General features: G+C 40.8%; 1 protein-coding gene across 1 annotated transcript in view; it reads right to left on the bottom strand.

Annotated features, from left to right (window-relative positions):
- Positions 1 to 162: 162 nt before the first annotated feature.
- Positions 163 to 15,267, bottom strand: part of LOC18425212 (F-box family protein) — a 29,642-nt gene continuing 14,537 nt past the window's right edge. The window contains exons 3-4 of the mRNA XM_006829778.4: positions 950 to 1,112; positions 163 to 669 (exon numbers count right to left, since the gene is read on the bottom strand). Of these exons, the coding sequence (XP_006829841.1) occupies positions 517 to 669; positions 950 to 1,112 (316 nt within the window). The 3' untranslated portion in view covers positions 163 to 516. The remainder of the gene's footprint in view (positions 670 to 949; positions 1,113 to 15,267) is intronic.

Genomic DNA, 15,267 nt, shown 5'->3' with positions numbered 1-15,267 from the left:
CCCTGCAAATCCTTGTAGAAACATGCCTACCTTCGTACAAACGAACTAATCACTTTTAAGAACATAATTCAACTATTCACCGTTTTTTTTTTCGTCACTGCTTTAAAGAATTCAAGGTTTAGTATTCAACGATCAAATATTAACTAAACAGATGCAGTTAAATGAGTAAAAAAACACATTCATAAATTTAATAGTTGTGCATACATCATCAACTCACTAGAATTCCAACGTGCATTCAATTTGTACAAAGAAGACCAGCTGTTCTGAGACAGATCAATTTCTCCTTAACAAAGGCCCAAGTGAACAGTCACCATGCAAAAGATGGCTCCTATTTCGTAGCATTCACCATCAATCCTGCTCAGTGAAAATCACTCCCGAGAGGTTCTAAGAATACATAGATCATGCATACAGATTATTACAGGACATGACCCAAAAGTGGGTCCCTCTCTCATCACCATCCATTACTTCTTTGGAAAGTGATGATGCCAAGGAACTATGGTAATCCATAATATACAATCAAATGGTATTACAATCTTTGAGCTGCTTCATCTTCTTAGGCTTCACTTGGCTTTCATGGATACTCATCTCTGGTTGATAGCTAGGCACAGGGTGATATTTCAAGGATGCCAACCTTTCCTGGTTTCTAGCCATCTTCCACTTATGAACATCCTGTTCATTAAATTAAAAAAAAATCATTTTATCAATGATTATCAATGGAACATGGTACCAGTGGTGATGTAAAAGAAGCCACAGCCAAGTACAAAATAAATTAAGGGAAACCAACAAAATGGCACGCCCACACCTTCATAAATCACGCAGACACCCTAGGCATGTGGAATTTCAAAGTGGTGCCTGAACAAGTAGGTTTCAAGACATTGCGCTAAAAATTTCTAGGGATTTTTGAGATAGTTTCCCATAAATCAATGATTGGGAGAGGAATAACACTTACACGGGCCCTCGTGAACCTTGCAATGCATTCTTTGCAAACTCTGAGTTCCATCTCAAGTGCTTGAATTCGGGACTCCACAGGAACAGAACTTTGAGCAATCACCTCTTTCTGATGACCACAAATAACTTCAGGCTGCCATACATTCAGCGCCACTGAAGCGTGTCTGTGAAACCCCAAACAAGATCAGAGGGAAAAAAAAAATTACTAACCCAACAAGTACATAAATAATGCTTCCTGGGCATACGAGCAGCTTTGCTAACGATGCAAATTGAATTCAAAAAAATTGATTTGTTCTGAATTTTATTTTACTTTGGGGCACGGTTGTAATTTTGTATTATTTATTGGTTGAATTGGGACTTAAGTATAAGGGGGCTAAAAGGAAATTTATTTAGACAATTGGGTAGGATGGTCAATTTCCTACTTGTACGGGAGTGACGAAATTCTTCGTTGGAAGATGGATAGGTTATAATAGAAAGTAGATAAAGATAAAAAGTAGATAGAGATATTCATGGGGCCCACATGACTTAGAGAGAGAAAGAGAGAGAGAGACATATGTTAAAGTTGGTTAGAAAGATAGAGAGGGGGAGAATTTTCAGGTGGGTTTAGTTGATATGTAAACAAACAGGGTGGTACGTACATATTTAGGAGAGAGTTGGGTTTTTTCGTGAAGAGATATTTTTTGAATGAAAGTATAAAAGAGTATTTATTCTCTTTGGCTTGAATTACAGCCACTTATTTATCTCCATTGTTGCTGATTTTTGCTTGTGTTTCAAGATCAAAACCTCCTTGAAGGAAGGCTGGATTTATTTTCCGGACTCCTTTCGCATCAAGTGGTATCAGAGCAACAAGTGGCGACTACGATGGCTAGTCATGTAGGTTGTGGTCATGGGAATATTGTGTTATACCGAAGGATCGACAACTTGACGGAGATGGTTGCATGGTTGCTGTAAGAGAGAGATCGGCAGCAAGGTACCCCAAACGAAGAGGTTCCAGCATTGATGGATCCGAATCATGACGGTCTTGATGGAGATGGGCACAAAGCACGACTTGAATCTGGGACAGAGCAGGCTGATGATGTGTCTGTTTATCCAAATTTGCTTGATGCGCGACGGCGTCGATGGGGGCATGAATCTGATGAAGAGTCGGGCAACAGACCACCAAGAGGCCGATATGACCGGCATAGGGGTAGGGATAGGGAGGAATCATGTGATCGACATCAAGATGCACAGAGGTACAAGCATGAGGAGTTTGCAATCCATATTCTGCAAGGAGACATTGCTTTTGCTAGTTCTAATTGAGAGGTGATATCAAACCCGTCCATTTTCGATGTCATTTTCCCTAGAAGAATTTTTTATTGGTTGAGTATGGTTGAGCGCTTCTTTGATTGGAAAGAATTGTCCGATTCAAAGAAGGTCAAGCTTGTGGCTCTTAAACTTAGGGGGCTTGCATCAATATGGCAAGATCAAGTTCAAGAAGTATGGGTTCGAAAGGGATGGTGGGATCAAGTTCAAGGAAGCACGGGTTCGAAAGGGCAAAGAAAATATCAGCTCATGGGCCAAGATGAAAGAAAGGATGTGTGAACAGTTTCTCCTGCTACAAAATCCATTTGAGAGTATACAAACGAGTATTACCGCTTACACTTGTGTAATGGGTTAGTGGAGGCCGATGATCAAAACGTGGCACGTTATGGTTCGAGGCTGCAGGGTTGATCCGAGATAAGCTCATCCTGCATCATGTGCCTTGGTTGGAGGCAGTCTATCAAGCCGACTTGAAGGTGGAGGAACAACAAAGAAAGGGCAGCCATACGCCAACCCATACCAAGAGCAGGATCATCACAGACTGGGAGGCCGGCGCCTCCAACCCGGGGTGTTTATGCAGCAAAATATGACCCAGCTGCCGGCACCTAAGCACAAACCCGAGCCCAAGAGGCTACTAGCCCAAGGTGTTTTAGGTGCAATGAGGTGGGGCACCAAGCTACAGAATGGCCATTGAATGCAGCCAGCGCCACACCAATTTGGTAGAGCCTAAGCATGACACTGAACAAGGGAAAGACAATGAGGAACACCCAGTGATTGTTGCTGAAAACGAGGCTGATTTTGATGACCACATCAACGAAGTGGTGGCTGATCAAGGAGATACCTTGCTGGTTAGACATGTTCTCTCATTACCACGTGCACCCAAGGAAGAGCGTTGGCTGAGGACTAACACATTTCGCACCTGGTGTACATGTAACGACAAGGTATGAAAAGTCATCATTGATAGCGGTAGTTGCGAAAACATGGTCTCTCAAGAGATAATAGACAAGTTGCATCTCAAAGTCGGAAAGCATCCATATCCTTACGAGTTCACATGGTTCAAGAGCGGGAATGAGGTACCTGCTACTTCTTGATGCATAAAATTTTTGATCTGTAATTTCTATAAGGATGAGGTATGGTGTGATGTTGCACCAATAGATATTTGCCACATACTCCTATGACATCCCTAGCAATATGACCGGAAAAAAAAATTCACAATGGTGAACGTCACACACCTTTTGGAAGGATAGTCGCAAGGTGTTATTGCTGCCCTTGTGTGAGGAGACTCCACCCAATTCTTGTAAAGAGGAGGGTGTAGCTCTTCTCTCAAACAGTTTATGCAAGTGAGTGAGGAGACTGAGCTGATTTATGCACTTGTGGGAAAGGACTTCGGGCAGCTTGTTTCAGTGCGAGAAGCTCTTAAACCACTCTTATTGGAGTTTGAGGACCTTCTGCCAGATGAGTTACCTGTTGGATTGCCGCCTATAAGGAATATACAACATTGTATAGACCTCATACCTGGGTCAAGTTTACCTCACCTATCAGCATATAGAATTGAGTCCTAAAGAACATGATGAGCTCCAGAGGCAGGTGGGTGAGTTGTAGGCAAAAGGGCTTATAAGGATTAGCATGAGTTCATGCACAGTACTAGATTTACTTACCCCTAAGAAAGATGGATCATGGAGGATGTGTTGTGACAGCAGGGCAATTAACCAAATAACAGTTACATACCAATTCCCTATTCCACAGTTAGGTGATATGCTTGACATGTTAGCTGAGGCTACTGTATTTTCAAAATTTGACTTGAGAAGTGGCTACCATCAAATTCGCATACGCGAAGGAGTTGAGTGAAAGACTGCTTTTAAAACAAGGAGTGGGTTGTATGAGTTATTGGTGATGCCTTTTGGCCTATCAAATGTGCACGTTTATGCACAAGATGACACAGGTGCTACGACATTTTATTGGCAAATTTATGGTGGTTTATTTGATAATGTACTTGTTTATTGCAGTAGTTTAAAAACCGGATCGGTGCCCCAGATCGAGCACCCCCCAAAAACCCATCCGGATCGGTGAATCGACGTTTCGGATCGGGAATTGATCGAATCGGTTGGATTCGGTCTTTTAAATAATTCAAAAAATTTATTAAAAATCATTATAAATGTTGTTTTTTCAAAATCTAATAAGGATGAGGGTGCTACATTAATAAATTTTATTTTTTGCATCAATATGTGAATATTGAGAAGTTAACCTTCTCTCAAAAAAAAATATGAGAATATTGAGATGTTCTTTTCTTGTATGAAGATTCTCATCAATCATTTATTAAAACCTAACTATATACAATATTATACATTGAAATTAGAATTATTGGTTTGTTTTTTATTATTTTATCATCATTTTACTATACAAATAAGAATAAATTTGAAATTTGTCTTATAATATCATCTAATTTAAAAATCTAATTTACAACTATAACAAAAAAATAATACATTGCATAATTTATAATGTAAATAAATTAATAAATAAAATATAAGATTAGATTATCATTGTAATTAGTATAATTATTAATTACAATATTATAATAAACGTGATTCAAAAAACCAGGTTATGACCTCACAAATAAATAAATCTAATATATAATAATTAGTGTTGATACAAATATAGAATTTAGTAAGACAATTTGCAATCATATTTCAATAAAATTTGGAAAATAAATAAAGAAATTCATATTTCCAATGTGGGACAATTGATAAAGCAACTTGAAATAAATTCTAAAGTGGTATGAGCTAATGTTACTTTTCTCTTAAAATATCCCATAAACTAGTATTTTTTTTAATGTTCAATAAACCAGTATTAGTATTATTTTTTGCTTTTTTTAATATCCTATGAGGTAGTACTATTTTTTTTAATCCCAATTACCTAATAGCCTAATAGTAATAGTGTTTTTTTTTTGGATAAGTAAATTTAAATTTTTTTGGTGAAGGATAGAGGTGGTGGGCCTTATCAAGCAATTATTATTTTTAATAATTTTCCTCATTTTGTCTCTCTTAAAAAAAATTTAAAAAAATCACTATAAATCTCTAAAAATAGTGTTCTTTTAGTTTCTAAAAGAAATTAGGAGTGGTGCATTACGTACTTTCATTATTTTGGAAAAATAGGTGCATAAAGAGATGTTTTTTTTTTATAATGTTAACTTTTTATTGTTGTATAAGTGAGTACCAGTGAAGGGGGAGAGAGAGCACCTCGAGTACACACAAGAGGGGTATCTCGGTCAAAAAATAGGTCCCGAGACCCTATACAAAAGATTAGCCTTGTCTCCTGCCAGATAACAAAAAATTGTGGTGTAGCAAAAAAATGATCACCCGAGTACAATTAAAAAAGAAAAGCTAACTATAGTCCTGGGACCCCTCTGTGTCCAGAGCAAAAAAGGAGATGGACCGGTCAGGGTCTTCCACAGTTGCCCGTGCTCCGTCTTTAGCTAGAAGATCAACGAGCTCGTTCGACGTCCGCCAGGTACGTCCATAAGACGATCATATCCCTGCATATGTGGTGAATTTCGTCAAAAATCCTTGAGAGGTACAAAGGAGGAAGGGAGGTGCCTGCTGCCCAAGAGATGATATTTTGGGCATCTCCTTCCACCACCAAAAGTTGACCCCATGAGGGATTGAACCTTTTGAGGCCCAAGAGAAGAGCCAAAGCCTCAGCAAGCTGGGAATCTCCTTGTCCCTTCCGAGTAGGTGAGGAGAATATTGCTATTGTGATCACGAAATGCCCCTCCTGCCCCGGAAGGCCCTGGGTGCCCCAGCAAACACCCATCAAAGTTGAGTTTGACGGTGTTTTCTGAAGGGGGCTGCCAGTTGTGAGGCCTTTTGTTCTTGTGAGGTTGGAGGTGCATGATATTCTCCCACTGACTGAGAAACGTGTTAGAGGGGATTCCTACAAAGTCCCTGTGGGTAGAAGCCCAAAAAGTTACTAGGGAAGTAACCTCATGGAAAAGCACTAGAACTTCGTTTTTTAGGCCTCGGAACACCCTCTCATTCCTTTCTAACCATATGACCCATATGGTAGCAGCGAAAGCTGACTTCCACAAAGTCCTACCGGCCTTAGGCTAATAGTTGCCAGAATAGGAGGAGGTGAGAACCATAACCGAAGGTGGGAGTACCCAATGAAAGTGGAACAGCTGAAGTATTAGGCTCCAAAGCTCGTAAACCTGGCTGCAATGTAGGAAAAGGTGAGGGTTCGTCTCTTCCTCTTGCAGGCACATAGCGCATTTGTTAGGAAGCGGAAGGCCTATTTTTTGAAATTGATGGACTGTGAGAGCCCATTGGTGGCAGTCTATCCAATTGAACATTTGGACTTTTGGAGGGGCTATAGTTGACTAGACTTTGGTCAGGACAGAGGTGGGGTTCAGGGGGTAAGTAGGGGGTTGAATAAGTTTGTTGTAGGAGGCAACTGAGAATCTTCCGGACGGACAGAGAGTCCACACCAGAGAATCAGTCCCTGATGGAGATAAGAAGATTGGGTGTAAGGCAAGGGACAGAGAAATGAAGAGTGAAGTCTCTTCTTCGGTTAGGTTTCTTGAAAGAGGGATTCCACAACCTACGACCGCCTGAAAGAACCATTTCTTTAGCTACAGTGGACTCTTTGTTGGAGGAGAGGTGAAAGAGAGAGGAGAAAAGGTCCTTCAGAGGGGAATGTCCAATCCAAAGGTCGGACCAAAAACGCCCTCTCGTTCCTTCTTTAGGATGGAAGCGAATAGATTGATTGAAAAGGGCAAGCCAGGAAGTTAAGGATTTACAGACTCCTGAGGCCCTACTTCGGGAGGTCCTGTCAGGCACCCACTTGTGATCCGGGATCCTGTATTTGTTGCGAATGACCGGTGCCCGGAGAGAGTTAGGTCGGGTGGCCAAATCTCCACCACCATTTTCTTAGCAAAGCCAGGTTTTGTTTTCTCAGATCCCTGATACCTAGGCCACCTTGGGATTTGGGTAGTCGGACACTGTCCCAAGAAACAAGATGGTGTTTGGTTTTTTCCCCTTAGCCAGACCAGAGAAAGTTTCTCATAAGCTGGTCCAGCCTGTTAGCAACCAAGGCTGGCATGTGGAAGATGGACATAAGGTAAACCGGGGCATTGGCCAATGTAGCTTTGACTAGCGTCGAGCAGCCTGCCAAGGAGAGGAACCTTCCTCTCCAGCCAGCCAGACGCCTATCCACTCTATCAATAATCTGAACCCGTTGTCTTTTTTTGGGCTTCCCTAAACCCAAAGGAATGCCCAATTATGTGGTGGGGAGATCCTCTACTTTAAAGTCCTAAGTAGGAATAAGGCCTCTAATCTCTTGTGTTGTCAGACCCACCCCCATCATTATTGATTTATCCATGTAGACTTTGAAGCCAGTGGCAGTCTCAAAACATTTGAGGAAGAGACTGAGGTTGTCGATCTCGAGTAGGGATGCGTCAAGAAAAACTAAGGTATCATCTGCGTATTGCAGATGTGACACCGACAAAGGGCCTTGTGAGCTACTTTGGAAGGCTGAAAGAAGACCTTCTTGGTCAAGACGGGAAATAGATCAGCTGAAAACCTCTGCAACAATAGCGAAGAGAAAGGGGGACAAAGGGACCCCTTGGTGAAGGCCCTTCGAGGAAGGGAATAACCTTTAGGGCTCCCATTTATAAGAATAGAGAAATGGGGGTGGGAAATACATCCTTTCATCCACTTTCTCCAAAGGTGTCCAAAACCCATCATGGCCATCGTTTCATCAAGTAGTGACCAATCGACATGGTCACAGGCTCTTTCCCAGTCAACTTTGAAAATTAAGCCTGGTTTCTTTGATAAGTGCCTAGTGTGGAGGCACTCATGAGACCACTACCCCATCCAGAATCTGCCTATCTTGAATGACGGTAGATTGGGACGGGGAGATGGTCAGTGGGAGGACATGCTTGAGTCTCGATGCCAGAGCCTTAGCTAGAATCTTGTAAGAAGATTTTAGTAGGCTAATGGGACGAAAATCCTGTAGCTCCTCTGCCCCCTCAATTTTGGGAACAAGAGCGATAAAAGTTGTGTTTATCGCTTCGTTTAAGATCCTCCTATGGTGGAATTCTTCGAAGAAGCTGCAGAGGTCAGGTAAGAAAGTACCCAAGAAGGATTTAAAGGGGGCCACCGGGAATTCATCCAGCCCCGGAGCTTTGTCTTTGGCTAGTTGGTCAATGGCACAAGTGATTTCCTCTACTGAGAAAGGTCGTTCCAGCCACTGTAACCAATGAGTTGGAAGGGTAAGAAGTCTAGAGCGGTCATTCTTGGTCGGTAGTCCAAAGGGTAGAGACACTTGAAATAAGCAAGGATGGTGGATTCTATCTCATCGGGCTGAAACAGATAGCGATTATCCACCTTGATATTGGATACCGAATTGTCTTTTCTACGGCAGTTTGCTATGCGGTTAAAGAAGGCAGTGCTCTGGTCCCCTGTTTAAACCATTTGGCTCTGGATCTCTGGTACCAGAAAATTTCTTCTTTCTTGAGGGTGGATAGGTAGGCCAACTTGGTTTGGGTTCCAAGGTTAGCTTTCTGTGAGGGGTCTGAACTCTTCTATCCCATCTAGGTCTTGAATGGATTGTAGCAGAGAGTTTTTAGTTTGAGAGTAGTTTCCATGTAGAGACTTGCTCCAAGTAATGAGAGACTTTTTGAGGAGTTGGAGTTTGGTTTGAAACTTATAACCAGCTCTACTCGAAACCTGAGATGAGAAAGACGACCACCAACTAGGGATAAGACCAGAGAGGGAATGCTCTTCTAACCAGGCCAGTTCGAAGCGAAAACGTTTCGGGCCCCTTGTAATAGCCAGGGTATTCAGCAGAAAGGGGCAGTGATGTAACAACCCAAATTTTTTTTATAAAACTAGAAAGTAATAATAATAGTAATAATTCTAAAAGATACCAATAATATATTGCTAATTTTATATTATTAATATAAATATTGATTAACATTAAATAATATGATATTATTGTTAAATAAGTTAGTCCTCAAAAATGGTCACACCCATGTTAATATATCATTGCATAATAATTGAGGGTTTATCTTTATAAAATGGACATTCGGTCCACCATCTTTTTATCTTACTTTTACCTCTCATTAAGTGGCATGGCATGGCATCTAAGCCTATTTCATTTAAATTTGACACCTCCTTTATGAGGTTTTAGGTGTACTCTGTCTCTAGAGCAAACTCTTAAGTTCTCTACCCACTACTCCATTAGAGCTCATAGTGGAAGCTTGAGGAGACTGTGTAAGGAGGAGTTGGGGGCATTGTTTCTCATTAGGTAGGTGGATTTAGAATCTATGTATTACTAATTTTATTCAAGTATGAAGTGTACAAGAGTAGAATGTAGCAACATGTGCATGGATGTGCAAGAGTAAGCCAGAAATCTTGGAAATTAAGTGTTAGAATCCATGATTCGTTAACCTATGTTAATTGTGAAAATGTTTGCAAAATCCTCCTGTGAATTTAGTTAAGTTCAAGAAGGTTTTGACTAAATATTAGACTTTGGCTTGAAAGACAATATTTATGCTTTAGTACGTAGTAAAATTGGGAAATGAAATTTCTAGGAATTGTGGGTGTTTTTGTATCGAATTATTCAGTGACCAAATGGTGGCCAAATAGACCCAAATCGGTCTTGAATGAAAGATATGTTTGTCTAATATAATTTTGCTTCTTGTACTATCTTGAAATTCTTCATATTTTAGGATTTACAGTTCATAATGTGTGAATGTCACTTTTGATAGACAACAGAAATTCCAGCCAATGTCACCTACGTTTTACTGAACTTTTGGCCAACCAATAAGTGTCCAAATACCTCCAAATCACCACCATTTGAACCGTATATGCGTCTACTATAATGATCATATTAAAAACCATGCTCAAATTCTTTATGAATGAGAAGCTATACTCTCAATTACGTAAATAGGTCACTGTAGACAGTTTTAATAAATTGCAGAATTGATGTTCCTGTGGTCATGCATTTTAAACGACCAAATGATGCCCGTTTTCTTCCAAACCACAATCATTTTAAAGAGTTATGAGTAAACTTGAAATCACATGTTGAGCACTTTCGAAATTCTTCCTAATTTGAGAGTTACATGATTAAATGCGAAGTCATGTCACTGTGGGTAGCTATTACGGAAACTCAAAACTGATGTCACTGTTGCCACCAATTTTGTATGACCAACAGAGATCATTTTTCTTCCAAATCACCACCATTTGAAAAGTTTATGGGAACACTCAAAATTGCATGTAAAGACTTTCGTGAAAAACCCCCTAGATTGAAAGCTATGCCCATTTATTGGGATTAGGTCACTATTGACAGAACTTTCCAGAAATTGTGCATGCTCAAGTATGAATGCTATTTGGTGAATGTTATATGCTATTCAATTAGTGATTGTGAATGCTATGTAGTGAATGAAATGCTATTTAGCAAATGTTATGTGATATTCATTTGGTGAATGTGAATGCTATACAATAAATACCATGAAAGGGATGTGAATACTATTTAGTGAATGTTATGTGATATCTAAATAGTGAATGTGCATAAAGCGAGTATCATGACATGAGTGTGAATGTTAATTAGTGAGTGCCCTGTAATATTTATATGTTGAAGTGTCATATAATGAATGCTATGCAATGAAATTCAATGTGCTGGCAATGTGAAAGGCCTGAGTGCCAAAGAATGAATGCTAAGTGAAGAGTAATCTGAAGGCATGCTCCAAGCATGACCCTCTTTTGTGATTGACAATAGTGAAGTGATGCAGTGACGCCACGCACAGGTTACTTGTGGTGGTATGATGTGACATGATAAGAGAATAAGGCCGGCAATGTTTGTTAACTCCCTGTAGGATACGAGAGGAATTAGGTAGAAAGTGTAATGGGTGGGTCGCGCCCCCCAAAATTTAGTGTATTATAAGAAGTAAATAGTAAACTGTCTTGTAAGGCAAGTGTCTATCAAAGCCCCAAAGCACGTTGGGGACTGTGTGTGTAAGTGTGAGGGCATTACCGAATAGGACACTCATTGTAATTGCCCTCTTTCCCAAGTGATGGTAGAAGTCCTAAACAATGAGATTTGGCTTGGCCAGATGAATAAGGTTACTTCTATTCGAGAATAGGTGAATCTAAGGAGTGAGCGGTTAATGATTGGATGTGTGAATGTGAATGATGATATTTACATTGATTATATGATAACCATAATGTTCAATATGCCATCCGTGATAATTATATTGATAAGATTGCTAAATTGAATGCTTTTTCCTCTATAATTGCTTATAGTCAAAAGAATTATTCATGATGCCTAGATGGATATATCACTGATGCATAGCAACTACATCCTCTTACTGGCCTTTATAGCTCATTCATCTTTTTCTATCCCCGTAGAGTAGAAGTTGTAGGTCAAGAACAACCAGTAGGGTGATCGATCTGGTTGACGAAAGCTCGTACGTGTCGAGGAGATCTTTTGCTTGTATGTGTCTAGCGGCCATGGACCATGTTTTTGTCTATATTGAAGTTAGATGTTATGTACCCAAGCCTTCGGTGCCTTGAACAATTATATTACTCCAAGTTGTTTATGTAATAATATAAGTTTCAATTTTATTTTACCTAGATCTTGTGCATTTTTTTATAGAATTTCTTTACTTTCTTGGTTTGCTTGGTTTACCGCTTCATTAAAGCAACGCCACTCCGACCTGAGTAATGTTCGCTACCTCTGAATCACGAACCCGTACCCTGCCACCCTCCGACGAGAACAGTAGGGCCAAGAAGTGGGGTCGTAACAGTTTCAAAGTATGCCAATCAAATCTCATATTATAGATCAGGCAATGCAATATGCTCAAAGCATGCTGACCGCTACGCACCATTGACCATGCAATACACTCAAAGCAGGCCAATCAAATTTCATATCACAAGTCGGGCAATGCAATACGCTCGAAGCATGCCGACTGTCACACATCATTGACCATGCAATACGCTCAAAGCAGGCCAATTAAATTTCATATCACAAGTCGGGCAATGCAATACACTCAAAGCATGCCGACTGTCGCACATCATTGACCATGCAATACGATCAAAGCAGGCCAATCAAATTTCATATCACAAGCCGGGCAATGCAATACGCTCAAAGCAGGCCAATCAAATTTCATATCACAAGGCCGGCAATGCAATACGCTTAAAGCATGTCGACTGTCACACATCATTGGCCATGCAATACGCTCAAAGCATGCCAACTATCACACATCATTGGCCATGCAATACGCTCAAAGCAGGCCAATCACAAGTCGAGCAATGCAATACTCTCAAAGCATGCCGATAGAATCACAAAATCAGGCCCTATAATACACTAAAAGCAGGCACCTCACTATTATCAATTATGGTCATACAATACGCTCAAAGCAGACCAAACAAATCTCATATCATAGTATGGCAGCACAATATACCTAAAGCACGCCAATCAAACACACATCACAGTATGGCAGTGCAATCAAACACATATCACTTATCATCTCATATCTCCTCATATCACATATCATACCACATCACATCACACTACCAAAATGATGCCATAACACATAACAGAAAAGCAATCATGATCAAACAGAATCCTAGCATATCATATAACAATCAAAGGGCTTACTTTGGTTCTCTGGGGTGGAGCCCCTTGCCTCCTGATCTACAAGTGCAAACACTCGGCTTTGAGTCCTTGGCTTAGGCTCGGCTCCCATCACAAGGCAATTTCTGATCAAGTGGCCCAATTTGCCACACTTAAAACATGGCTTCGTCCTTAGCCAGCACTCGGGAGCCGCATGATCGAGCTTCCCACAAGAACCACATGGCATTGGCTGGTTCTGTCTAATATCGCCCTGAAAGGTCCTCTGGGATTTGTCATGTCTCTGATCTCCTCTCTCTTGGAAATCTCTCGAAGGCGGGGGCCTTGTCTTGCGCAGCTCCTTCCTCAGCCGGTATTCATCACAATCTCTCTCTATTTTCCTAGCCAGATCCACCAGTGAGGAAAAAGTCTTAAGATTGGCCGCCATTATTCGTCCTCAAATATCCAGCCTAAGGCCCCTCTCAAACTTATTTACTTTTTGAGCCTCCGTATTGATTACATGCGGAGCATATCGAGACAATTCTGAAAACTTAGCCGCATATTGCTCCACAGTTAACTTCCCTTGTTGCAATTCTATAAACTCTACTTCTTTCCTCTCCTTTACAGAATCAGAGAAGTACTTCTCATTAAAGGCCTCCAAAAAATTCCCCCAGTTTACTTCGGTCCCTGACCCTTCCCATAATTGCTTCACTAAGCCCCACCAATGCTCAGCATCTCCTTCTAACATGAAGGTTCCCAGCTTAACCTTCTATTCCTCAGTGCATTGCAAGACTCTAAACATTTTCTCAACCTGCATCAGCCATCTCTCGGCTTTCTCTACTCCACCAAGTCTTGCAAAGGTGGGTGGCCCTAACTTCTTAAACTTCTCAACAAAACTACTATCATAAAGTCCTGGGCCAGAGGCAGTCGAAGCTGACATATTCTCCTCCATCATCAGGGTCATGGCCTCGAAAATCTTCAAAAATTCACCGAGGACCTCGACATTCTCATTGCTGGAGCTCGCATTATTGCTCCGAGTCCTCGGCATCTCCAACCTAAAACAAAAACAGCTAGTCACCAACCTAGCCAAAACAATTCTAGAGACACTTCTACAACTCTCTAAGCCAAGGATCCTATCCAGACTACTCTGATACCATATCTGTACTCCCTGGCCCCTACCGTTCTCGTCGGAGGGTGGCAGCGTACGGGTTCGTGATTCAGAGGCAGCGAACGCTACTCAGGTCGGAGTGGCGTGTTGCTTTAAGTAACTTTGAGTAATATAATTGCTCAAGACACGGAAGGCCTGGGTACACAACATCTAACTTCAATATAGACAAAAACATGGTCCACGACCGCTAGACACATACAAGCAAAAGATCTCCTCGACAGGTACGAGCCTTCGTCAACCAGATCGATCACCCTACCGGTTGTTCTTGACCTACAGCTTCTACTCTATAGGGATGGAAAAAGAGGAATGAGCTATAAAACCCAGTAAGAGGATCTAGTTGCTATGCATCAGTGATATATCCATCCAGCCATCATGAATAGACTATAAGCAATCTCAGAAGAAAAAGCATTCAATTTAGCAATCTTATCAATACAATCATCACGGATGGCATATTGAACATTATGGTTATCATATAATCAATATAACTATCATCATTCACATTCACACATCCCATCATTAACCACTCACTCCTTAGATTCACCTATTCCCGAAGAAGCCATATTCATCAGGACAAACTAAATCTCATTGTTTACGACTTCTACCATCACTTGGGAGAGAGGGCAATGACAATGACTATCCTATTCAGTAATGCCCTCACGTGCCTTGCAAGGCACAATTTACTATTTACTTCTTATAATACACTAAATTTCGGGGGGTGCGATCCACCCATTACACTTTCCACCTAACTCCCCTAGTATCCTACAGGGAGTTAACAAACATTGTCGGCCTTACTCTCTTATCAAGTCACATCATACCACCATGGGTAACCCATGCGTGGCGTCATTGCATCAATTCACTATTATCAATCACAAAAGAGGGTCATGCTTGGAGCATGCCTTCAGATCACTCTTCACTTAGCATTCATTCTTTGGCACTCAGGCCCTTCACATTGCCAACACATAGAATTGTATTGCATAGCATTCATTATATGGCACTTCAGCACATGAATATTACAGGGCACTCACTAATTAACATTCACACTCATGTCATGATACTCGCTACATAATATGCACATTCACTATTTAGATATCACATAACATTCACTAAATAGCATTCACATCCCTTTCATGGTATTTACTGCATAGCATTCACATTCACCGATTGAATATCACATAACATTTACTAAATAGCATTTCATTCACTGCATAGCATTCACATTCACTAATTGAATATCATATAACACT

This window comes from Amborella trichopoda, chromosome 1 (genome assembly GCF_054954075.1).
Source record: "Amborella trichopoda isolate Santa Cruz 75 chromosome 1, AtrichopodaSantaCruz75HAP2 v2.0, whole genome shotgun sequence".
NCBI lineage: Eukaryota > Viridiplantae > Streptophyta > Magnoliopsida > Amborellales > Amborellaceae > Amborella > Amborella trichopoda.
This window is presented reverse-complemented; position numbering and strand designations above follow the sequence as displayed.